General features: G+C 38.2%; 1 protein-coding gene across 2 annotated transcripts in view; it reads left to right on the top strand.

Moving 5' to 3' along the window:
• The window catches only part of nlgn1 (neuroligin 1), a 276978-nt gene that overhangs the window by 14563 nt on the left and 235227 nt on the right, over positions 1–27188 (top strand). The window contains exons 2-3 of one of the 2 annotated variants that reach the window (XM_026158031.1): positions 13424–14489; positions 15235–15294. In XM_026158031.1, coding sequence (XP_026013816.1) covers positions 13952–14489; positions 15235–15294 — 598 coding nt within the window. In that variant the 5' untranslated portion in view covers positions 13424–13951. The remainder of the gene's footprint in view (positions 1–13423; positions 14490–15234; positions 15295–27188) is intronic. The other variant, XM_026158032.1, reaches the window with a different exon arrangement.

The raw sequence follows: 27188 nt of genomic DNA, 5'->3' as shown, positions 1-27188 counted from the left end.
TGGTGACAAGCCAGGATAAAATGATTGGCCCTTAGTTTTCCCCCGACTGCCCTCTCAGATAATCACTACACCTACTGGCTGCCTCCACATGCTGACTCTACTTTATTAAAGGCAATCTGTCAATGCATTATCTTACTGTGGTTAGGTGTCACTGCTTTGACCAGGGGTGGGTTTTAAAAAAATCCATCTATGTACTTCCTTTAATTTTGTACTCCATATACATCTCTGATTTTTTGTCATTTAGTCAGCGAGCAACAGGCAATCAAGTGGGTTATAAGCAATTAACTTGGCAACATCTCAGCCCTATTTACCAACGCAATTTGAAGGCAGACTTCGAGTGATGTGACGAACGAGTGAAATATGCAAATGACAAAAACTCCACTAGCACCTTACAGATAATTTAAGCAGACTGACATTCAGCAATTTTAATTGACAGTGTGTTTATTGAAAAAGAAAGCTGGCGTATGCTACTCAAATCATTCTTTTGCAGAGCAGCACTTTGGGGGTTGAAAAAACAATTCTCCAGTCACAAATCTGGAGATTTATATCATGCGCAAAATGTTGATGTAGAAGAACATTTATGAACAGTACTTTGAAAAAGTCATGAGATACCCCTCATTTCTTTATATTTTATTGGGAAATGGGTGCAGTGATTTATTGAAGAATGTGCAAACGACTACAGGAACAGGGTATACGCTTGTATATGTCAAACAAGCTTAAATGTAAATATTTCTATATAACCTAAACTCTCATATTCAAGCGTTCTTAGAATTTCTTTAATTAATCTTCAGGAAATGTTCTCTGAACATTCAAAGCACTTTTTTGGATGTTAGGTGCCTCAGCGCTTCAATTGAGGACCAGACTCTGGGAAGCTAATTCATGACTAAAAGTGTTCCTTTATCTGTTCAGTTGTATCCTTTTTACTAAGTGTGTTTAGAATCACTGATATGATGACAAATCAAGGCATTGCCAGCCAGTTTCTCAATGGTATTGCACGGTGGATCAGAATTTCATCTAATTTTGGCAGGACGGACCATGTCTCTTCCTAAACGGGATATATAATTAAGGGGAATACAATTCAAAAACAAACAAATAAATAATACAAGAGTAGGAAAATTCAGTGAGGTGTTTGCGCAGCTTGACCTTTCTTTTATAAACAACAAAAAGGGTTAAAGTCTTTGCCACGGTTATGGTTTCAATTATCATCTTCTGCAAATATTCTCCAAATTAATCCATTCTGAATCTTTATTTATTTAACGAGTCCTTCGGCACAACACATTCTTGATAGAGCTCAGTTATTTATAGCTCTTTTCAAGTATTGGAGTTACTAAACCATGCCATTGGTTGGAGTAGATAACAGTTAGAGGGATGACAAAAAGATCCGGTAGTGCAGCTCCTGTCACTAGCCTATATTTTTATTTTGTAACAATTTCTAAAACACTGAATTTATTCAGCATGACTGCTGGTGAACATATTTCAGTATTTATGAGGCATTATCAAATACTCATCTGTGGTCTGATAAGAGAAACAAACACAAAGTAAATGAGATTTGTGAATTGGACTGTTATAATGTTGGAAATTGGATTGCAGAGACTGGGGAGATGAACGTAAGTTTAATTGGATATCAATTTCCCTTCTTTGCTTTTCTTCTTCTTGACTTTTCTCTAATAAATGGTTTTTAATCCATGAACTGCTTACAGCCTGATCTGATCTCCAGTGGGCCAGGCTAGTAAAACCAATGCATGATAATGTAGTGTAAAAATATGCAGGTAAATTCTGAAAATCTTCACATGTACTGAACCTTTTTATATAATAGTTGGTGAGCAGCCTGATATCTCTTTAGAAAAATACAAGCAGTTCCAAAAAAAAAGTACAAAAGTCAGTCTACTGTCATTCCAAATTAAAACTACTTAATGTAAATCATAAAGCGGTCAGCACAGCTCTTTGGCTTAACTATCTTACTTTGGTATGTGGACCTAGGATGATGTATTTAACAGGGAGAAGGCTGCAAAACTGACAAATGTCAAATCTCCAGCTCAGAGGAAATTAAAAGTTTAGATAATCACGTTTGTGATGTTATCAATTCTTATTGACCTGCAACACAATGAAAGGTTAACAAGTAGGTTAGATTGGATCAGTTGCTTTCCTGTGTTAAAGTGGGAGTGGGGGGTGAAAGGAATAATCATTATAATGATATAATATAATAATTGTGCTTTTCTACTCTTATCAGCAACTTAAAATGCTGTAGACTTCAAGCCCAAATCACCTATTCACACATATTTATAAGGTACAATTATTGTGTACCCACAGCACTCATACTACTACATACATCTTGTAACAACCCTTACTATGGTGTAGCACCGCTATGGGGTGTCGTCCCGTTATTATAGTAGTTGGAGAGTCTCCTAGTGCGAGTGCAGTGGCAGCCATTACAGCCGAGCATGCTGCTCTCCGTGCATCTGTTTAGAGAGACCGTACCATTGTAATGGGCTGGCGCTGGCGACTACCTAACCTCGGCACATGTATGTATGAATAGTGTGGAGCCATGAAGACCAGGCTTATATGTTGTTCTGTTAACGCCAAATAAAAGCCTGTTGTTCTATTTAACTAACTGGCCTCCAAGTTGTCCGGCTAACCTCCACACCACATGCCCGCTGAACCTGCTGGCCGCTCCTTCCTCGCCGGGAATTGGATTAAGTTAATTTTTTCACATTTTATATGTGAATAAACACATTTTACCAGTCTGACCAATGTATTTGGCAACAAGTGCGATGCTAGTACAAAACATTCACCAGTACTGAATATACAATGATATGGAAATGATAAAATAACACTATTCTATTCTATTCTATTCTATTCTATTCCAGGTCAGTCAACTGACTGAACGATAGCTCAAACTGTCCCATTGACATCCTGAAATATGTGTGAAAGTACATTTGTTGTGATACAGCATCAACTCCTGGATCCAACCATCAAATTCTCTCTGCTGTTGTCTTCTCTTGAGAATTGGATGAACCGAGAATCTCTTGCTTTTTTCTTTCTTGCTTTTCTTTTTTAGGAACATCAGGACCAGCTCAATAATGCTTGATGTTAACTTCACTTTTTTGCAGGGTGTCTTTTGAGGACACGTTTTTGGAAAAACATGACATGTACATACTTTAGAGACCAGTTTGCATCTGAAAAATTCAGAATTTCATGTAATTTTATTACAACTTGCTTGGTGTGTAAAGGCCTTTAAGCTTGAGACAACATCCTTCAGGTACACATATGTATGTGCAACCATCAAGACGCACATGTGTCATACAGCTACTCTTCAGAGGACATTATCTTGACTTAAATGCATATTTCATGACCTTAAGATAAACCTAACCCAACCCTAACATTAATGTGAGTCTTCCTACTTCATTTAAAGATTTATGTTACAGTTGTTTTTTGTTCATAGGAGAGATGCGGGTACCCACAATGTGACTGTGTAAACAGATTTGTGTCCTCATGACATGAGTAATACACACACACGGACACACACCACTTTAATGGCTGTCACTGAGCGTCAGTGAAATGGCAGCAGTGTGGCTGCGGGCTGCCGTGGCTGATCTGAGCTCATTAGAACAGCGACTTAGACTGAGGGGATTCAGTGGGGATTTGTTACGCAGCTACAGCACTTTTGCCCCGGCCAGGGGGTGAAATTGGGAGAGATGAAGTGAAGGATGAGGAGCAGGGAAGGATGAGGAGAAGGTAAAGAGGTGAGGTTAAGGGAGGAGACCAAGAGGAAATTGAGAGCAAAGGGAGGAACGTGATGAAAAAGAGACTGGGAAAAGGAAGAAAGAACATTAGTAAGAAGACAACAGAGGAGTTGAAATGGAAGCGGGAAGAGGAGTGATAAGTAGAGGAGTAGGGGAGGACAAGCAAAGAGCAAAAAAGAAAGAAAGGAAGTTAAAATGTGGATAAAAGACAAAAGAATAAAGACATAAATTGAAAAAGTTAGAAAACAAAGTCTCAGAGAGTTGCAGAAGAGAAGAGCAAATATGTGGGGAAAAAAGGAGGTGAAGGCTGGATGATCTTATTAAAGGTGTGAAAAAATGAGAGTTGAGGATGAAAAGTAGGAGTGGATTGAAGAGTACGAGCTAAGAGTGTGCAAACAGATAAGAGGAAAACTTTATTGATCCCTGCAGGGCAAAGTAGCAGCAGAAATGAGTGGAAAAAGCTTGAGAATATAGATGATAAGAGGGGAAATCCAAAGTATAAACCATGTACGACTCACAACTTCAAAACCTGGTCATGTTAAGATAAGATAAGATAAGATAACCTTTATTAGTCCCACACGTGGGAAATTTGTTTTGTCACAGCAGGAAGTGGACAGTGCAAAAGTTATGACGCAAAAATTAGAATACAATAAGAATAAATACAGTACACAGCTGTACAGAATAGAATAAAATAAAATACTATATACAGTAGAATAAAATAGAATAAAAATATACAATAAGATAAAAATAGAATACGAATGCTATATACAACTGAGTAAAAATACAACGATGCCAGAAAAGATTATAGCACTTAGTGTTATTGCACATGTGTGGATGTGTGTGTTTGTTCAGTTAAAGTCTTTGTTGTGGAGTCTGACAGCAGTGGGGAGGAAAGACCTGCGAAATCTCTCCGTCCCACACCGTGGGTGCCGCAGTCTCCCACTGAAGGAGCTGCTCAGTGCTGTCACAGTCTCCTGCATGGGGTGGGAGACGTTGTCCAACAGGGATGACAGCTTAGCCGCCATTCTCCTGTCACTCACCACCTCCACTGGGTCCAGAGGGCATCCTAGAACAGAGCTGGCCCTTCGGATCACCCTGTTCAGTCTCTTCCTGTCCCCAGCAGAGATGCTGCCGCCCCAGCAGACCACACCATAAAAGATAGCAGAAGCCACCACAGAGTCATAGAAGGTCTTCAGGAGTGGGCCCTCCACTCCAAACGACCTGAGTCTCCGCAGCAGGTACAACCTGCTCTGCCCTTTCCTGTAGAGGGCGTCTGAGTTATGAGTCCAGTCCAGTCTGTTGTTCAGATGAACACCAAGGTACCTGTAGCTGTCCACAGCCTCAATGTCCATACCCTGGATGTTCAGTGGTTGCAGTGGAGAATGTTTGTGCCTGCGGAAGTCTACCACCAGCTCCTTGGTTTTACTGGCGTTGATCTGGAGTTAGTTCAGCTGGCACCAGTCCACAAAGTCTTGAGTCAGTCCTCTGTACTCCTTGTCGTCCCCATCAGTGATGAGGCCGACTATTGCAGAGTCATCAGAGAACTTCTGCAGGAAGCACTGGGTGGAATTGTGGGAGAAGTCTGCAGTGTAGATGGTGAAGAGGAACGGAGCCAGAACCGTTCCCTGTGGGGCCCCCGTATTGCAGACGACCCTGTCCGACACACAGCCCTGAGTCCTCACATACTGTTAAGTAGAAACTAATAAGTGAAAATATCTAAAAATGTATGAGATGGTGCAGCAGAAAGTGATGAAAAGAGACAAAATTATCAATATTAATGTCAGTTTTTGTGTGTATTTTATAGCAGATAGGAATATGAGAGCGTGATAAAAGACTGTTGCATAACAGATAAGAGAGCATATACATATGTACATTAGAGAGAGTGAATAATGTGCTGGTATCCACATTAACAGGTCTGCAGAGGGTCAAGTATGTATAGAAATAAATCAAGGAGAGGAGCAGGCAGGAAAGGGAGGGGAAATTAATCTGAGGATAAAAAAGAAATGGCTATGAAATGAAGAGATGTGAGTGAGTGGAGGATAGTAGGAAGAGGAAATGGAATGAAGACGAGAGGTGAAGATTGAAGAGGGATTTTCCAGTTGGTTACCCGGTCTCGACCACGTGTGAAATTTGCTCTGAACACCCGGTGGCATTCAATCACCACTCAACTGAAGCAACAAGAAAATTAACACAAAAGTAGAGAGGGGGAAATGGAGGGAATTAAAGAAATAACAGGAAAGTGACAGATTTATGACATTTTATAACAGCATTCTTTAAGCACTCCGTCTGCCCAATAAAACATTTATATTCAAAATATACAGACTGGCTGAAAATAGTTTATAAGTCTTTAAGTCAGCTATTGAGTCTGAAATTGTACTTTTTACAGGAATACAAGTGAAATATTCAGCCAGTGAGGTAATTGTATTTTTCATATTAATTTATTTCATTTTCTGAGCAGTCTCATATTTTGAATATTTTATCACTGCACTAGAAAGTATTTTTCTACATTGTTTCAGTAATTTATACTTGTTATTGTAAATGATAACGCGACGAGAAATTGCTGTGAAAACAATTGCAGTTATTTCCTAATTTTTGCAGACAATGTGCTCTGAAGCATGTCAGGATGCTAGTGACTTGGTTTTATAATATATAACCTATTGTTATAATTTAATAGAAAAACAGTTGGGGATTGAAATGCATGTTGCATCGTTTAAACTGCTGTGAATTTATTAAAGTATTAAGTTTGTATTTTATCTTCTTTCTTAAGATTAAAAAAGGCCCTGCAAAGACTTAAATGAGCAATAATGCACCTCTTTGACAACTGTTCTGGCAGTTCCATAATCTTAAGAAATAAATGAACTGTATTCATTGACGTTGTCAGAAGTTATGAAAATAAAATGGGTAACCAGTAATTTTATCTACTCTTGGACATTAATCACCATCTGTAGTGAAGTGTTCTGCAATAAGTCCTGCAATAAGTGCAGTAAGACTGACACATAGAATTATATGAAGCGTTTTGAATTTAAAAAATACAGGGGATCTAACTACAGACTAGGGGTGGAGCCGAACCTGAACACAGTATTTGGATAGGCACAAATAACGTGTTTTTTACGAATATTTATTTCAAGCAAATACTTTTAAAAATTTTGTATTCGGTAACAAGGGAAAACTTTATATCAAAAAGCTGAGTTTCCTTATGAGACTATTTTTTTTTGGTCTCAGATTTTTATGGATGGTATACATTTTCTTAGTTTGAATCAATCATAGCGTTGAAGCCAAAAAAACACCCCTGCATTGCTTGATCCATGAAGGCTCAGAGTCGTTGCTACATTGGAATACTTCTAAGACATAAACTCTGTCCACTGTATTGTGTTTGAGTTCTGTAAGAACTGCTGGAAGTTTAATGTCAATGTAATTTCAATTTTGTTGCCAATGTGGCTGAAATCTATTTTTAGACCAAGTGGGAATAAAATTTGAAACATTTTCTTCATGTCTGTGAAGTTTCTCAGTCATCCAGGTCATTGTAGTCTAAGGACCTTGGAAAGAAAAGCGTCTGGACTTCTTTAAGTTGCTTGAAGACGTTTCACCTCTCATCCGAGAAACTTTTTCAGTTTTAGGGTCAAATGTGCTATCCGAGGGAAACCAACTCTTTAGGCTGTTTTCACACAGGGCTTAAATCTGGGCTCAAATCTTCATATGAACTGGTTTCAGTAGGGCCAGCTATATTGTGTGAACCCTCACTAGCAATAGCAATGCACTCTATAAAATGCATTCGTGTATAACACTGGTCATCTGCCTCTCACCAGCTGCATAAATGGAACGGCATCAGGATGAGTTTCTTTTTAATATATATTTATTTATTTTATGGCTAGAAAGGGAAGAGGCAGAGAGTGTAATTAGTAATGGACAAGTTATTTAAAAACGTAACTAAATAAATGATTACTTGAATTGAAAAATGACAAGTAACCTCACCAGTCATATCAGGAAACTAACCTGCATATTTCAATGGGTTACTCTGTGTTGTTACAGCAAACACATCCCAAGGTAAACTTTGACAGCTTTTGTCATTTCTTTCTTTCTTTGTCAAGTTCTTCTTTGAACTTACCTAATTGCGTTTCAGCAGGACAAAAATGAACCCAGGAGAGGAGACAAAAGCCTAGAGTGTAAAGACTGTCATCACAATGACAACTATAATCAAACAGAGTACTTAAGAAAAATATAATCTTGTGGCTATAACGATTTTGCTTTAGATTTTGCATTTTATTGTATTTTGATTTAGTCAGCTGAGAGATAGAGATGCACAGTTAACATTGTGTATGCAGCAAACACATATTAGTACGAATCAACATTGCAAAAGCAGAAAATGAACACCAACAGTAATACATTCAGATAAAAACGAGCACAAATTTTATAACACAGCAGGACAAAATTGAAAATACCTTGAATTAAAATTGGTCTTCAAAGAATGAAAAATGAACATGGCTATATATAGAAGAAAAAAACACACAAAAGATTGGATGGAGACAAACAAGCTTCTTAGACGTTAGATTTGATCTGATGACAGGCTAAGCATAAATTGCAGGAGCTATTGGCAGCTGCACATATACACAACATGAAATGAGGCTGGCATGTCTAAGTTGATAGCTGCTGACTGAATTAGCACCTCAAGCACTGATAAATTTCTCTCTGCAATTTAGATGGATTTATAATCCTGCAAATTGCATTAAAATTTTGGCTAGATAGTTGCAAGATCACTGCAGTACCATTGCCACCAAACAAATCAAGTAGATATAACACAGCTGTTTTGAAATAATCACTTCATGTGTTCCTGTCTTTAGTAGTAGAGTTTCCCGTTCTTTCCATGCAGATGCATCAATTACAGATGATGACTGCTCTGTGTTTACCACCCATGAGGGAGACTGTTGTATTTAGTGACAGTGTCATATCATGCTGTCTACTCTCCACACAATGTCAAACTCTGCCTTTATACACACAGATATTTAGTGTGTACCAGCCAGAAGAGATGTGTTGTAAGTGTTGTGTTATGTGCTCATGACCTCAGGATTCTGGCTACGTGTGTCATAGTCTCAAATGTCCTTTTAAAAAGTTTTTCTTTAGCTTTTTATGAGTTTTGGTGTTTTGTTTTTTACCTAGTTTGTGTGTCTCCTGTTTTTGGCTTTCTCACTGTCTGTCTGCTTGCATTGTCTCATTTGGTAATTGCTTTCTTTGTCTTTAGATGTTAATTTTCTGTCTTTGTCTTCTCTACCATCTTCAGGATTGGTTGGCATCTAATTAGTTTCACCTATATTCTGTTAGTTATTTAGTTTTCTATTAGTTTTTTTTTCTTTTTTTCACTCCCCTGTGTGTGTGTTTTTTTAACCTCTTCCTGCATCAGTTGTTGGGATCTGATTCCTAGTGTATCCTAGTATATCATTTAGTATCTCAGCAACTCCCCTGAAATCCCTTCAGATGATTTGTCTACATATATAAGTTCAGTAACATTGCCTCATAGTTGCCTTGTAATTCACTGTATTTCATTTCAAAAACCCAGTTTTTTAATTCTGTTATTTTTCTGGTTAATTTTTCATTTGGTAGTGTCTATCTTCATATGACATTCACAGAGATATTCATCAGGCAGCTTCTGTAATGCTAAGCAAGACATGAGTTATCGTTTAGGGCAATGTGGAAGTAAAAACTACTGAATTAAGTTCTTGTTGGGATGACTCCAGGCAAGGAAATCCAGAACTAATTTGCTGTAAGTGAAAAATTCCATATAACCTTCGACCGTACAGGCTGACCCACATACAGCCTTTTGTCTAGCAAAAATTCCCTTTGAGACTGATACTACGGTTTAGAGCCTGTTTGTGTGATTTCATACTGAAAATAAGATGATACAGTTGTAGAATAATAATTTGAAGATTTCCAAACACACCGCTTGATCTGATATTGTGCTGTGATCTGTGCACAAACACAAAGTTGAATAACTTTCTCCAGTGTGGTGCTAACATGCAATTTTCCTCCTGGCTTTCAACTATTAAGTGTCTGACTTGATGTGTTCATAGCAACTACTACTGAAAGACCATGTGATTGGTTAAACAGTTGTGCTCGTAAACAGTTTCTTTGGAATGTTGAATGACATACACCAATCAACAATGCAGCAGCTCAACTGGATGAACCAGATTCCACCAAAAAGCTTCAACATAATAAGAAGGATTTTGACAAATCAGTGGTTCAAATTCTAAAGTAGTTTCAGACGTCTCTGCTTCTGTAATGACCAGCTCTTAACTTGTTGACTGGTTTATGTGCCCCTCCAGCATTTCATGTGCTCATAATGACAAAGAGTATCATGTCAGTTGTTTCTCTTCAGCCTTGCTGTAAAAATACTTGCAACTAGTTTTATGGACTCATTGACAAAAGAGTGGAACAATCAATGCAACTGCTTTCTTTCAGCGCTGTCACAATGCTCCTGTTGTTTGTCAGCCATTATTGCGTGAATGTTGGATATTTGTTTTACATTTGTTTGCGTACGTGGATTTCTCAGTGCCATTGTCGATAAGCGCTGGTTTATGTAGAAATATGGCTGTTAGGAGGAGGGGCAGGAGGGCTTCTGTCTGCCAGGGTGGTTGTTTGTGCTCTGAGGATGGAGAAGATTGTCAGACTGTCAGCTTTATCGTCATGTATACTGGGAGTTCACAATTCTTGTTCCTCTGCGTGGTTTGACTGGAGACAGGTCCCACGTCTGGGGTATCTTAGTCTGACTCAACAGATGTTTCAAAGGAAAAGTAAAGATCTCCATCCCTGTTTCTGAACTAGCAGATGGGAGACTGAAATAGTGTGACCCTTTAATGCTTCACCTTCACTCCCACATTGTGACCATTCAGCTGACTGCAGCCTGCCTCCCATGAGGCCTCAGAAGAAATAACAGCAGATGCAAACTGTCACATTTGAAGGTTTAAACTGAAAATATAGAGGACCTAAGAAATAACCTCCTTACATTGTGTCATATTCACAGTCTGTTTGTGGGTTGGAAACTAAGTAGTAATAGGAGAAGAATTTTACTGTTTTCAATAATTTTTCATAATTATCTCATAACATACAGACAGCCATGATTTTTTTTTGTTCTTAATTAGCCATTATGTCTTTGTAAACTCACACATGTTGTCTTACCAGGTTGAACATATTAAACCTTAAAACAAAAGGAAATGCACTCATTTCCAAAGCTAGATTACGTGCTTTACACTTCTTTTCAGGAGATGATTGGCATCATCTTCAGCTGTTTCTTTTAATTATTTTTTAAGCATGTTTTTAGTCTATACAGATCTGTAACTTATTTTTATTAGTTTAACTTACATTTTTCCCCTTTAAAAATATGGCTCTGGTTTGGACAGATGACAAACCACACACAGCCTTACAACGGTCATGAGATTTTACCGCAAATATCTCTAAACACTTGAAAAATTAATGAATTCAGTATTGTCACTTTTTACAATAATTAAATGAGTAAAGAGAAAGGACAAAGCCATGAATAGATAAATATAAAAAAAATATTGAATATTAAAAATTTAAAATATTGAGATTGTTTTTTAGTTTTCTCTGATCCAAAGTATGGGAGTCATATTGTAATGTTCAGCTCCAACAGCCCTCTGTGTTTGCAGCTGCTGTAATTTTCCATCATTATGCAGAAAACGTGGGTATATTCCACTAGTTCCCTTGTTTGACATGATCCAAAGGGACTATTTAGCATGCTTCAGTTTGCTAAAAGTAAAAGAGGTTTAGTAGGCAATTCTTCTGTGTCCCTGAACAAATAACAAAAACTGCTGACTTTTAAAGGCGGCCAACGAAGCAGTTTATCCTCTGGCATCAACATGGCTGCCAGCATAATTTTATACAATGAATATGGATGGTATACAACTGGCCTATGTGTAAGAAAGAAAATAATTCAATCTAGAGTCAGTCCTTTTTTTAAATTATTTTAAATTTTCAGTGTATACGTTAGATTAACTACAAATAATAGTATACTGAATATTAAATGTGGTCATGTGTTGGTAGTTATTAGGATTTCTTTGAAGATGCATGGCTCCAGATATATTGTTTGTTTTGGGGTTTTTTTTAAATAATTAAAAAAAATTTTTTTAAATGTCTTCAGCAAAATCATTTGGTGTGTGTGTGTGTGTGTTGTTCATAAATCAGAAGGTGATGTTCAGAAAAAAAAAAAAGAAGCACTTATCCAATTCACACTCACTGGGGGCATGGGTGTTGACCCTATTCCAGCTGTCATAGGCCAAGAGGTGGGGTACAGCCTGGAAGGTTGCAAGTCCATCACAGGGCTAACACAGAGATAGACACCCATTTTTGCATTCCCGTTTACAGACAGTTTCATATTACCAATTACCCTAACTGTAGCTACTACACATCATTTGACATCATAATGGTGTGGATCCTTTCAGGAGTTTTTATTCCTTAAGCTGATGAATTAAAGCAAAATTGAGATATAGAAGAAATACATTGACACAGTGAGAGGGCATCAGCTGTATTCAAAAAAAAAAAAAAGAAAAGCATTATGCTAACACAATGTTTTCAACAAAATATTCAGTCTTGCAGGATAGTGACAGTAACTGGGGCTGGGTAAGATATTATCAGATATTAATATGTAGGATTGTGCATCAGTCAACTTAGCCTCCTTAGATTTCCTGTTTGTGTATGGACACTTAGGTTCAGGTTCTAGTCTTCCCTCATTGTCGTGTTTCTTCCGTTAATCACAGTTGTACTTGCTTGCATGATCAATCAGTCTTTCATATACAGATATACACATAAACTTTTAGGAGTATAATATGTTAGTGTTTTAGTGAAAATGCAGTTCTGTGTTAATTTTAGCTAGTTTGACAGTTTGCTGTGTGTGTGCAGTTAAACAGGATTACCTCAGTGTATGAAATTGAAGGTGAGCTCATCCAGATGGAACAGTGACTACTAAGAAGTGTGGGAAAGGTAGAAAACCACATAGTGTGAAGGACATACCTTCATGTTCGACAATTTCATGCACACACACAAACACATAGTGGCGTAAAGGGTGAAGTAAAAATTGTGTGTTACCTTGTTTCAGCTGGAATTAATTTGTGTTACTACCATATATCTCATTAGACAGACTTACTGGGAGAATGGTAAAACAGGCAAAGTTTCTGGGGAATGTTAATACAAGGTCTGTGACATGACACAAACTGTAGCCACCTGTATGAAGTTCCTTGCTACATACCCATTTACCATCTCCAAATTTTGCCTCTCCATAACATGTGGTACACTGGCACTAATGATGTCACAATATCCACTTTCATTGAAATGACCTGTGGCTTTGACTGTAAGCCTTGTTGCTGCTGGGATCCAAGTTAAGGTCTGTCTAAATATCAGCCCCTCTCGGTGGGATGGAGTGTCACACAGTCAGTAGTGTATACAATTAAACTCTACATTATAATTTGTTGCCATGCATGCTGATTGATACCTTGTGTGTTGCTGAGGAATGTTATCTCATGTAACCATCCGTGCATATGGGTATGAGACAAATTAAATGGCATGTCTACAATGCTGTGAAGTAAGAAAAATAATTTTGTACATTTAAAATGGTACTGGTTAAAAATGGTCATTGCCTTCTTAGTGTGAATGCTAAAGGTGTGTTTACTGTGTTGCAGGGGACCAACTTTGGACTTGACTCTTCACAGTACAAGTACCTACTAGACCCACTGCACCGCAATCGCTGCTTCTGCCGCTGTACATGGCAATATGGAAACCATCACCACTGACTGGCTTGTCTATCTCCTGAGAAGTGGTGCCTAAAGATGAAATCTTCAGTGTTTTCTTCTTCAGTCCAGTGATTGTTTACAGGACCTTTTTGAGGAATATATTTCCATACTGTGAGGAATATTTCACAGATTTTCTTTCACCAATTTGGAGGAAACTGATGGCTGCTACAGTTCTACTGGATGCTTTGCAGTGCTTTGGTTTTAAAACGGATCATTAGCATCCACAACCCTCATTTGCTCCGGAGTTACCAATTTCCTTATACCTTACTTTTGTATGAATGTCAGTTTTGTGATTGTGTTTGTGTTTGCATCTGCATGGTATAAGTGAGAAAAAGGAAATAAGTAGTTTGTTTCACGAGCAAGAACTGGCCAGAAAAACAGAGAAAGCAACCAAGTGTAAAACGTGGGACAGCAGCCATGTTCGAGTGGAGGCAGCATTCGAGGATTGGATGTCGGCTACTTCAGAGTGCTACATGTGGGAGCAGAAGCATGGGATATGTAGGTCTAGAAGGTTCCTTAAAGGCTGGCTGGTGGGTATCCACTCTAATATGGCTGGGATTGCTGCTTCTGCAGGCATGTCCAGCTGTTGTGTTAGCTCAGAAACTTGATGAGAATGACCCAATAGTAACCACAGCCAATGGCAAGCTTCGTGGTATCAAGAAGGAGCTGAACAATGAGATCCTGGGTCCTGTCATACAATTTCTGGGCGTTCCATATGCCGCTCCACCTACTGGTGAGCGCCGCTTTCAGCCACCTGAGCCAGCGGCACCATGGCCTGACATTCGCAATGCCACACACTTTGCCCCAGTGTGTCCCCAGAGCATCGTCGAGGGCCGTCTGCCAGATGTCATGCTGCCAGTGTGGTTTACCAACAGCATCGATGTGGTGTCTACCTACGTCCAGGACCAGAGCGAGGACTGCCTCTATCTTAACATCTATGTTCCCACTGAGGATGGTGAGTTTGCCTGCAAGCCCAGGGTAGGATGGCTGAGTACAGAGGGAGGTGGGGCAGAGAGAATTAAACCCACAACCTTCTGATAGAGGAAAAAAAAAGTGTTGTTGGGGTGTGTTGTTACTATGTGAGAGTGAATTTCTGTTTCTGTCCTTGTATGCCTGTCATTAGAAGGGAAAGCATGACCTTGTGCATGTTAAATGTGCATGATATTTCTTATACTACATGAATGTGCAAGAGTGACGTGTGAAAGAGAGAACAGTGTGCATACTTTTAATTTCACTCCACATCTGCCTCAATATTTTTTCTTCCACATTCATTCTTTCAGACTTTTTGAACAGATTTTCCTCTCAGCTCCTCTTTTTTCTAATTTCTTTATTTGCCCTGCTCTGCAGGCCCCCCCCCCCCCACTCTCATGTCTGCAGCTCATCATAGCGTATTGTGCTCATCCACAATGGCTACAGTTCATTAAACAAGACAGTTGTTGTCATGATCATCACCGATTGATTTGGCTGACTGGCTGAATGACTGGCTGGCTGGCCGACTGATAGAGTGAATACTGCTCTGATTGAGCTGGTGTTATTCATTCTTTCCCCCTGTCTTTATTTCTCCCTTCCTTCCTCTCCAAGTCTTTTTCAGTCAATCAGCGCTGCGTGAGTGTTCATGTGTGCGTGTGCATGCCAGCTCCTGTGTGCACTGCGCGTCCAGGGGCTCCATGTTATTCTTTAGTTTTCTATTCATTTTACAGTCAAAAGAATATCCAAGGAATGTGCCAGGAAACCGGGCAAGAAAATATGTAGACAAGGAGGTATGTATGATCTGACTCCAACCTATACAATGCCACAGAAAGAAGAACACCCTGCAAACAGGAAGAAAAAAGAAGAGCTATATGTTACAGCATGAGAGAGAGAGAGAGTGAGAGAGAGAGAGAGAGAGAGACAGAGAGACTGAGCGAGAGAGACTGAGATGGAGAGAGAGATGTGAAATCAAGGTCTACAAGTTATTAGAGTCTTTACTCTGCTGGTTTTTAGAATGCTGCAATTAAGAGACTGGGCCTTTTAAAACACTACCTGAAAGTGAATTTAGGGCCAATTTAAAAAACATTAAGAAGAAAGTGAAAATGTCAGAAGCAGTATTCTCACTGAACACAGCTACTGCATTTCAGAAAGTATAAGTGTGCACATCAGGAAATACTTTTTTGTCATTTGTCAGGTCTTGTAAAGACCCTCTGATATACTCAATGTAATAACAGCAACATACTTGCATCTAAAACCCTGAATAAGACAAGTAATTTGCAGACCTTGTGATGGTGGATTGATGTGAGGTGTGTTGCACCACATCCCCAGTACTCATGTGTGCTCGCGTTGGTCAGCAATAGTGGGGGATTTGATTGGCTGCCAGATCATAGGTCAGGAGGTGTGCAGTAATTATGGCTGATGTGTCGCAAGATAGCAGCATATTAGATCATACACACTGTCACAAACACACATGCACACACTCACAATGATGTAGTTGTATGCAGTGTTAAATAAGATGAGCTCAGGCTGGACCTTGACTGTGTAATCTCCATTAAAAGAAAGCAGAGCTATGTTCTGGTTGGCTCTGGCTACTGTATCAAGCGCTGTTTCATCAAGATAATGTCCTCCACCTCCTCTCTGTCTTTCTCTTTTAGCCTCTCCCTTCTTGGCTGTGTGTGCACTTTTTTTCTGTATAGATATTTTTGAGTCAGAGTGAGTGACAGAGAGAGCAAAAGCGAGAGAGGGGGAGAGATGTGCTGACAGCGTCCTTGATAAGTTCTGGGTGTTAATGTCATTGTCTTGGCAGCAGTCAGCATTATCGCTTATTGTATATTTCCTTTTTTCGTACTAAATAGATACGTGCACATTATAAATTCACTGCTCTTCTTCGCCTCTAACATGTTACACATACAAATACACTGAAAGGAAATGCACTGACAGATTACAGAAGCTTATTTAATGTTCACACACCATGGAAAAATCATAATTCAGAAAACAAGATTTTGTGATTTGATAATAAAGGAAGAATAGCTGTGAAACACAGTGTATTGCACAGAAAAAGAAAAGCAAGATCGCAGAAATGTCCCTTAGTTACAGGAGAAGTTTCTTTCCTTGAGTTTGTTTCTGTGTCTGCAGTTTGCCACCCAGTAACTATGCACAAAGTTGAAAATAACAATAATTATTTTACAGTATACAAGAAGACACATTAATTTAGATATTCAATACATGGAAAAGCCCTAAATAAAAGTGACATGAAGAATACAGATCCTAAGACAATACTCTATGGTCTATAGAATTAAACGTTTTTTTTAAAATATATTTTTTGTTTTTTATATTTATAAAATTGATAAAAGTGAAATTTTAGCCTTACGTAAAAGGCACAGGTCGGAAGCAATTTTTTAGAGACTAAAAAGTGACATTTATCGACCAGAACTTAGTAGTCATACATCCTAGAGACATCACTTCTGACTGGTAAATTAAGTGTAACTTTTAGAGACTGAAGTGCTCAACTTCATGTTTTAAAATTATATTATCTTTCAGAACAATACATTATCTAAAGCAGTATGCCTCAATTCTGAAAATGTTAGTACATCAATTGCTTACTTGTTTTCCCGAATAACATTTTATGCAAAAACCCCCAAAACAAAACAAGAAAAAAACAATTTTGATAAGAGATGATGCCATGGATATCAGCCGATCCAAGCAATCCATTTAAGTAGATAGTCAGTATTCATGTAGTTCAATCACTGTGACATGGGAAGAAACTGTTGGAATTCAAGTAATTTTACTGTCTAGTGTAATCTGTAAGAAGTCATTATTCTAAAGATTTAATTTCACTATTTACATTTTGTGCATAAACATCTAAACTGAGGTCTGAATGATGGAGGGTCACTCATTTTTCGTCTTCTGCTACTGGCCTGCGATTTACATTTGACTTTTTATTTATTGTTAACCAAACACATCTTCCCCAACTATACCTTTTCTATAGTTTGTCATAAGAATGGGTTTCCCATAATGTTAGCCATATTGAAATCTATTCGCAATTAAATTGAATATAATGAGAATTTTCAAACCCAAGGTACTGAAGAAAAAAAATGGCTTTATAGTGTCATTAAATGTTGACATTCTTACGTGGCAATAGTTCTCTGTGCACGACTGTGCTGGGCAGTTGAGCCTGGGTTGAACACCAAATCGTGTCTTGCTACTGATGCTAACCACGGAGGACATCCAATTGAAGTCTGCACTTTTCAGATGAATATTTCTAGGCAGAAATGACTAAAATGTACCACACGTTTCATTTCTCAGGAATCATGAACATGTATTGGGATGGTGTTCTTCAGTACATGTGCATGGCTTCTATATTCAGATATTACAATTAAAGTGTGCGTTGTTGAGTTACTAGCCATGCTGTCCAGGCTGGGATATCAGTTTTACAGCATCAGATAATGTTTTCTGGTACATAATTAGAGTCTAATGTCAGTTCCGCAGTGATGGTGGTGGTTTACTTTAAAGAGGCAAAAGCTATTTCAGTGGATACTTTTAGAACTTGAGTCATTATCAGTGACACAGTAGTGCAGTGTACTCAGTGGTGTGTGGGGTGAGTGGATAGATTATGGTGAGTGACTAGGTAATTTCATGGCTAGATGTGTGCAGCCACAGTGATGGATTTTATAACATGTTTGGATAGGAAGTGGAAATGGGGTATTATTAATAAAATCAACTATAATGTCTTCATACAAGTGACATATTGACAGGCAATACACTACAAATATTTTGTGATAAAAAGCACATTTTAGCTCTCAAGTTTTTCCAAAGGAAAATGATCAGGTGCACCTGCAGAATTATAGTGAATATGTGAAACTTAGGATTTCATCTGCATAGGTGAAAATTTGGAGGGCAATCTTACAGCGTTCCCAAATGCTTCAGCATCCACTGATCAATAACTACACGGTTGCTGACAGATCTGTAGATAACTTATGATGCACAAAACACATCATGGAACATATACACTGTTTATTTTCGGTTTTAGTTCCGTAACAGTTTGTATAACACTTATACCTTCAGCTAACATGAAATTCTGATGTGCTTTTGTTAATGGCTGTTCTCCACACCATCATGGAAGACTTCTTAATGGACAAAACAAAGAAAAACTGTATGACTGAGGTGATTAGAAGGAAAGCTAGCGATGGAAAGCTATGAAGACATATGACTGTGTTAAAGAAGAAGATATGGGGTAGTATTAGAAAGACAGACAAAAACAAAGTAAGAGCAGGACACACGCAGCCAAACAATAGAGCAGCGGTGAAAGTGAAGAAGGCAGAGTGTAATTGCTGTGGGATTTGCCTCTTTGTCCACATAAGGACTATTGTACTGTCCTGTGTCACACAGGTTCAAAGAAATCTTCTGTGGTTAAAAGTAGTGCTTTTTGATGTCTCTGGGATGGAGTATGACCATTAAGTTATCACATGCTGGGATAATGGTTTCTGTGTTGAGATCAGAGGTAGCAGCTCTGTGGTTGGTCTTCGTTCTCTGTGCATGCATTCACAATTCATTTCTGAAAATGAAATAAATGAATATGAGTGGCTTGAAATTCAATTATGGAATTTCAGACTTGGGTTAAGTAAAACTCATTCTGATGCATGAGTCAGATGTATTTATGGCTATGGAGGGCCAAGCCTTCAGTACGTTTGGGGGAAATGCTCTTTTTGCTGCATAGAACACACTCAATACCAACTCTGGGGGGAAAAAAACAAAAACCTTTTTTGATAAATAAGATAAATCTGTAGACTTTTTAATGATTTCCAAAAATGAAAAAACAACAAGGAAACAAAACAAAAAATAAATAAGATAATGCAGTTTGCAGTTTGAAGGAAACACTGCAGGACAAAAAATTTTTTTTCATTTCTTATTGCCTGTTATATATTTTTACTACTCTTCACATAAGGCCAGAGCTGACTCAACTGTGTGGGTTGTCAAAAGACATCATGACTACAAGCACAAGCCAATATGGAAGCAGATGAGATGCGGTGAAGGTAATATTATTTAACACAAATCTTTACATTTCAATCCATAAGAACAAATGTCTTAAACTCACATGCTGACAATATTAGCACAGAACTGTGTCACAATACTGAAGGTGTTGTTTCTTTAACAGCATGTGGCGAGACTGTCACTTTGTTGCTGCTTCAGTGCCTTAAATGCATCTCATTGCATATGACACTTTAGCTATTACTGACAAAGTTGAGTAAAAGTTTTCCTGCCTGACCAAAGATTTGCTGAAAGAAAATGTATGGGGCTGTAAGCACTGAAAATTTGCATTGGCAGTTTTGAATCTGGACAATACTAATTTGTACAAGTTTAAGCTGTCTTGATGTTAAATGATCAACTTGCACTCTGAATAGAGCATTTTATTTAAAAGGTCATAGCGCTTTGCTTACCATGTGAGAAAATAAACTAGCTGCACATGCTTTGTAATTCATAGGAAAGTTGGTTCCCAAATACACAAATAATGTTTTATTACTAACAGCGATGGTACAGTATTGGCACCACTGCTAAGTGCTGTTAACTTTCTTCCACTTATTATATTCATGGTGGCAGGAGCTTATAACTGTCCTAGCGTGAGACTTGTTACACTCTGAACACATCACCGGTCTGTCACAGAGCTAACACAGACAGAAAAACAACCATTCACTCTCAGATTCACACCTATGATTAAGTTTAGAATCTGAGAATCTAACAGAACCCCACACATGATGTTGGGAGGAAGCCAAAGTACCCAGAGAGACCCGTCACAGACTTGGGGAGCACACGTGAACTCCACGCTAAAGGCCCCAGACTGGATGGAACCCAGCAATACGTTAGTTGAGGTTTAGATTCCAATTGTTGTGATTGTGCCTTGTGATTTCTAGGGTTTTTGTGCTTGAGAACAGTGTTGAGGTTGAGCTAAAAATGAACCACCATTGTGGAACTCCTACTGCAAAAGTCATATCATGCAAATGTTGAGCTACACTGTAAGTCATAGTTTAAGAAAGACAAGAAACCGATTAAGGATGAGGACATGTATATTTTATCGTAATAAACTGGATATCCGGATATCCTAAAAAAACCTAAGATAACAGTATAAAGGCAACCAGACAGCTGGCTGTCTTATACTGTAAACAGCACAATACTGTTTTGTACAAGAGGATATTGCTGTTATCATTCCCAATAGGTAAACTGTAAAATTACATTTTTATGCTGCCAGTGTAATTCAACAAGGTAACTTCTATGCACAGCATTCGGTCTTGGTCTAGAATCAGTGTCACTTAGGGTGGTGGGGTTGGCTCTGTTTTGTCTGCTTTTCTGATTCCCTTTTTCTTTCTTACATTCTTACATTAAACTGCAAACTTGATCTACTATCCCAGGACATGTACACATTGTTTAATATCTCCAGTAGTTCTCAAAATATTTTAACAAGTTGTATTGTTCTAAAATTTCTTTCTGCTGTTATCACTCCAGAGGGGTTTAGAACAGAAGTCCTGCTGTAGATACGAATTCCGTCAAGATTCAGTGAACTTCACACATTGTGAATGTTTGACTGTTTTTTCCCACAATTTCCCATTTCCCTCATTACCTTGTTCTTCTCATGTCTCTTTCCATCCATCTTGGTTTCCCTCTGTACAGGTTGGCTTTTTCCCTTGTGTCTGTCTCTGTCTCTATCCGTCTTGACCTTTTCACCCTTTACCATCTCACTTTCCTCTTATGTCCTTTTCTCTTGCTTTTGTCTCTTATTTTTTTCCTGTTATTCCTTGGGCTTTGTCCTAGTTTTGTAGTTGTTGAGGGACGATCCTTTGGGAGGTGGCATGCACACATGCCTACAAAGACACACAAATGGGCAGGAATAGGCATGGCCCTGCTTGTGTTTGGGTTTCCCTTGAGGGCCTCTGTCACCTCCACTCACAGCTTAACTTTTCCACACTGGTATTTCTTCTTATGTTAGTGTGTTCTAGTCTGTGTGTCTGTCTGTATGTGTTTGTGTCTATACCACATACTCAGTATGTGGTGAGCTTGCCATTTCCAGCTCAGCCTAACCAAACTTTCAAATTGAGTTAAAAACAACAAAAATACTGAAAGAAAAAGACAATTATGTTAGATTATGACCAATTTCTTGTGAAGAATTTAGAGTTTAACATAGTTGTACTAAAACCCCAAAAAAGGTGATTTAAAAGTTTGCTGCTGGGACAAACTTTTAAATCACCTAATAACGGTCGTGGTATGGTCTACTTATTTTTTTTTAGCGCTCCATTCATACAGGAAAGTCATAACCAGAGGACCTCAAGTGCAATACCCCCTGCTGTCTGCGTTTTTGATGTGCAAAGACTGTTTCACTTGGATATACTTGGTCTACTCTGGTCACCAGCTAAGAACCTGCACTCCAGACTAACTTGTTATTGCCAAATGAGCCGCCTTGTGCAGGACACAGCAAAGGGAACCTTACAAAAGCAAACTAAATAAACTGAACTAGATCAACAATCACATCATCCCTAAATATTTTTTTTTCTTGGAACCAGGAAAGCTCTAATATAGTACCCTTTATCAAACTTGCATAGTAATATTTCTCTGTAACAAAATGTAGTGTATTTTGAATTTGAAACTTTAGTTCACGTTGATATTCCTGTATGGAAAAACAACTTGTTTTAGGGTTTTTTGGTATTTGTTGTTATGTTTTGTTTTTCAGCACTTCCAGGTACAACTGTTAGGAGTGTTGCTTTTTATCAGTTGTTCCTGTACAAGTCAGTGATTTAGTTTTCACACTGGCAATATTATATTCTCTTTTCTAGTCAAGTCAATTCATTTATATAGCACATTTAAGCACAACAGACATTGATGAAAATGCTTTTAGCACTTTGATTGATGGATGCAACAATATTTTGAAATTGATCCTGTGCTTCAAAGAAGGCTAGTGCAATTGACTGGCCGAAATATTATCACGCCTCCATGTGGCTGTCAAGAGTGTAGCAACAGCATTTTGAACCAGCTGCAATTGTGATATTAGTGTTTTCCTCAGTCCGATATATAATTCATTGCAGTAATTCCTGTGTGTGGGATTATTGCTATGGGTGTGGCTAACACCATGATCGTTCACATGAGGTTTAAGATATGATGACATGGGCTCAAGATCTGAGGGGGTCATGGAAAGTGAAATTGTCTGTCATTGATTGGGATGAAACACTAACATGGTGGTTTTATTTTCATTAACTTTCAGAAATTTTTTTTAGTCAGGTTTCAACCTTAGCTAAACAACAAATTAATAAATTTGTAGAGGACTTGGTGCCTGGTTTAAAAGGCAGATATGTCTATTTTTTATTTAATGTTATTATTGTTATTATTTTTTTTAAAGAATATAGAATGAAAAAGGGACTGGACCCTTGAAGTATACTATAGGCTAATGGGAAGAGTGGGAAGAATGGGAAGAATGTTAGAAGAGTGAGTGCCAATACTTGTATTGCCACTTTGTCTTGTGCACATGACAATACAAGTATCTAAGTACAGGGCTATAGACTAACTTTTTGCCATGGGCGCACCGGCACAAAATTTAGGCGCACTCATATTTTTCAACTGCATCGCTTAACACCGCAGTTTTACATGTGCACATTTTGGGGGGGGATTGCAGTCCATACAGAAAATATTAATTTCTAAATTATTAACTAACAATCTTGTGCTTAAAGTGCTTTGACAATATTGTAGAAAATGTTAAACTTAATCATCATCTCGCCCTCCTCTGACGACCTGTTTGCTGTTGCATGCTGCTGAAAGGCAGTGGGGAGAGGGGACACTTGCAGTGCATTTATTGCAGCATATAATGTGTTTTCTGGATACACTGTGCTTTTTCAGCATTCAGAGGTTGATGGTACTGTGTCAGAGCACTGGCTATGAATTTCATACGGACCAGGCCTTAACTTAACAAAAAAGTTATCAGTAGTTATTTTCATCTTTTCTTATTACCCACAGCTACAGCTAGGCCTAGGCTGCTCACTAGGGCTGGGTATTATCACTGATTTCTATAATCCATTCGATTCCGGTTGTCAAAGTCCTGATTCGATTCAATTTAGCCTCAGACAGTCAGAAATATTATAATTCTGATCATTTATCAGTACTGATACATGTGAGACTTCATCAGAATTGTGAACATCACAACAGATGCCTTTGTGTCAAAGTAACTGAGAATAAAACACAGAAAAACTTGAAGGAGATTTTTCTGACCTGACTTTTTATAGCAGATAACCTTAAATTATTCTGCGATATTCTGTAATTTTGCATAATTTTAAAAAGTTTTAATTTCTTCAGTATTGAACAGCAGGTTTTCTTGTCCGAGGTCATTTAAGTGAAAAAAAAGAAAAAGACAGCGGCCGCCAGCGCTGTAAACAACGGTAGACTGATGGGTAATAAGCAAATGAGTAATGCGGAAAACAGATGTTTGAGATGGGAAACTTTTCTTGAAGTACAGAGCGAGAGCTGTGCATGAACTGTGGTTTTTATCGTGTTGGAAGCAAAACAGCAAAAATCAGAGGGAATTCATGATGACATTGATCAAATGTAAAGCCTAGTTTGCTGCTTCTTTTGCTGCTGGTTCGAACAAGATTTTTTTTTTAGTCGCACCACTGAAAAATTTGGTCGCATTTGCCAAATTGGTCGCCCTCTAGAGCCCTGACATCAGAGTTACCAGCATCAATAATTATAGATGGGAATCAAGAACTGATTCTTGTAGAGAACCGGTTCCCAGTAGTCCAATTCCTTTAAATCGTTAGTCTCCCTGCCTAGCGATCCCACTTATCGGTTCTTCTACTCTCACTACGATCAGCTGATTTTAGTTTGTGTGCTAGAGAAGGACAATAGTGGCACAGCGTAGATATGGACATTACTTTTATTTTTATAAAGAGCATGATGGTAAAATGGAGACTGCTCTAGGACAGAAACGACTGCATTATGTTGCTAACATTAAAGGTGGGCAGATCGATCGAAATATCGATGGAATCAAGCAATGTTCCCTCTAATTTTTCATGTGTGTGAGCGAACGCACAAACTCCCCGAGCGATCCCTTGGACCACTCTGAGCAACAGCAGACGTGTGCACTGTGGTCACGCCAGCATCGAATCCGTCCAAGTTACATGGTTTATTAAAATAATCAAATCACAGCATTTACATTTATGTTAGACTACTTTTAATTAACTGCTTTATCCCACTTACAATGAAAATGTAAAAAAAATCTTGTTCATGACCTTTGTAGTATGTTAACACTATTGGAAGTAAAAATAACTTGAACTCCAATTTTGAAAACACAACTTTTTTTCTTCTTCTTCTTCTTCCTTTTTTTTTTTTTTTTAATTTTAAATAAAGCTCTGACTTGTATTATGAGTCTGTGGTCTGAGAGAGAGTCCTGTAACTCTCTGACTACAAAATACAGTATATAATGACCAATGTTGGACAATTAATTATTTAGTTACTTCTACAAAAACATAACTGAGTTTTGCAGCGAAGGCATTTTTTAAAATAAACATTTCAAACTATTTACAGCACAATCAGCTGTTCTGCATCAAATTTGATGCCACACAAATTATTTGTGCCACTCCAAAAAAATGTTTCTGTCCACTATGAGATAAAGGAGAACAACATGATATCTGCAGGCCTGACAACAGGAGATGTATCACTGCTGTAACGCCTGTAACATTCAGCAGTTGCCTCATTGTTCTGACACACACAACAAAACTATTGACTACACTACACACTAACTACACAAGAGTTGTGCTAAACATCGCAAATCTCTCACATGTCAAAACACCACCATCACTCCTAAAGCTTCCCCCTTCCTAAACAACTAAATGCCATGTTGCCATATAATTTTCTGATTGGTCAACATGGTACATTTTTCGACCAATAGGAAAGGGTGGGGTTTTTTTGGTTTTGTTTTTTCTCTCAGGCGGAGAGTGCTTTCGAGCGTTTTCCTTATAAAAGCTGTTTTTACCGTTTCTTCCTGCAGTAAATATAAACAATGATAGTATTCAGGAAGAAAACCAAACATTGCATATATTTTTATCATAACTCTGGTTTTACGTGGCCTATCAACACAATTTAAAAACTGGTATAAAGTCCACAATTTTTCCATCAATTGTTCCGACTGTCCTGCTCACATCTCCAATGGTTGTACACGTTGTCATTAACGTGGCTTCACTGCACATCAGCCACGCCGCTTTGCTAGCTAAAACACCGGTGTCGGCACATAAGGACGCTGTCATAGCCTGTCAACAACGTTGATTAGCTGCCTATATACGAATGTGAATCACATTATTGGCTGCTCCCGTATGGGATAAGTTGACATCGTTCTAATCCCATACGGGAGCAGCCAGTCACTGACTGACTAACACTGCAAAACAGAATTGTTAAAGTATTCATTTTAATTTCAATTCAGGTTAGAATTTTTTTTCTGTGTGCAACGCAGGTTTTCTGTGCACAGAAACCGTGCCAGCAGTGCGCAATTGCGCACCGAGCAGCTTAGAGGGAACATTGGAATCAATACCCTACACTACTCTCCCCCAATAAGCTGCCTGAATAACTTAAAATTATTGGTACTGATATCGGCAATACTGGCCCTGTAATTACTTGGTATTGGATCGATACCAAAATTTGTAGTGTGGGACATCACTACTGTGAATGAGGGAAAGTGTGAATGTTGAATGTTTTTGTTGAAATGTCCAGGCAAGTAAATGTTAAATAACAAGATATGTGTTCAAATAGCGTAAATTAACACACAACTTCAGGTTTGTTTTCTATATGATAATTCTTCATAATTCAACAATAACAAGTTGTCTGATGGCCGTTATCATTATGAAGCTGTACCGGTAATTTGAAATACAATAACGAATTCAATTTTTGTACAAAGTATCGGTAACGGACCAGTATCGTCGATACCAACCTGAATTTTAATTGGTATCAGATCGGAAAGGAAATCAGTGGTATCGCAAATCACTAGCTAATGCAGTGGTTTGCAAACTCTTTTTTCTGGGTCCCCTTTTGTTTTACAAGAAAAATGTTCTCACCCCCCCCCCCCCCCCATTTAGTAAACAATTAAGTAATTACAAGTAACCTGCAATAAATTACAGGTAGTAAGAAAATATACTACTAACTCATTTACGCTACGTCCGCACCTACACGGGTATTTTTGAAAACGCAGCTGTTTTGTCCACACGTAAACGGCGTTTCGAATCACTGAAAACGAAGATTTTTTAAAACTCATTTTTTGCGTTTGCGTGTGGACGAGGAATGCAGAGTTCGTCACGCAACGTTAAAGGTATGTGCCTTTTTCCACGTTATTGTTTACATGAGATGAATTGCAGAATAGCAGATAGTCAGATTAACAGTATGTTGTCTCTATCTTCAGGTTTTACACTTTTTTATATACACGCAGTTACTGTCCCTCCATTTACAAAGGCAGAGGCTCACGGTGTGATTATTTTACATGTAGTTGTTTTTTTCCTGTGTAATAATATTCAACATTGCTATCAATACATTTTTCAAAAAATGTCTCTCTGTGCAAAATGGGTTTAAAAACATAAACAGCTGTAGGATACTGTTTGTCCGTGATTTAGACAGGGGGAACAAATTGTGAACCTGATATTATTTGTATCCCACTGTAACTTTACTGTATAAA

The sequence above is a fragment of the Astatotilapia calliptera genome, chromosome 23 (assembly GCF_900246225.1).
Source record: "Astatotilapia calliptera chromosome 23, fAstCal1.2, whole genome shotgun sequence".
NCBI lineage: Eukaryota > Metazoa > Chordata > Actinopteri > Cichliformes > Cichlidae > Astatotilapia > Astatotilapia calliptera.
The sequence above is the reverse complement of the archived record's forward strand: the minus strand, read 5'-3'. Positions and strand labels throughout refer to the sequence as shown.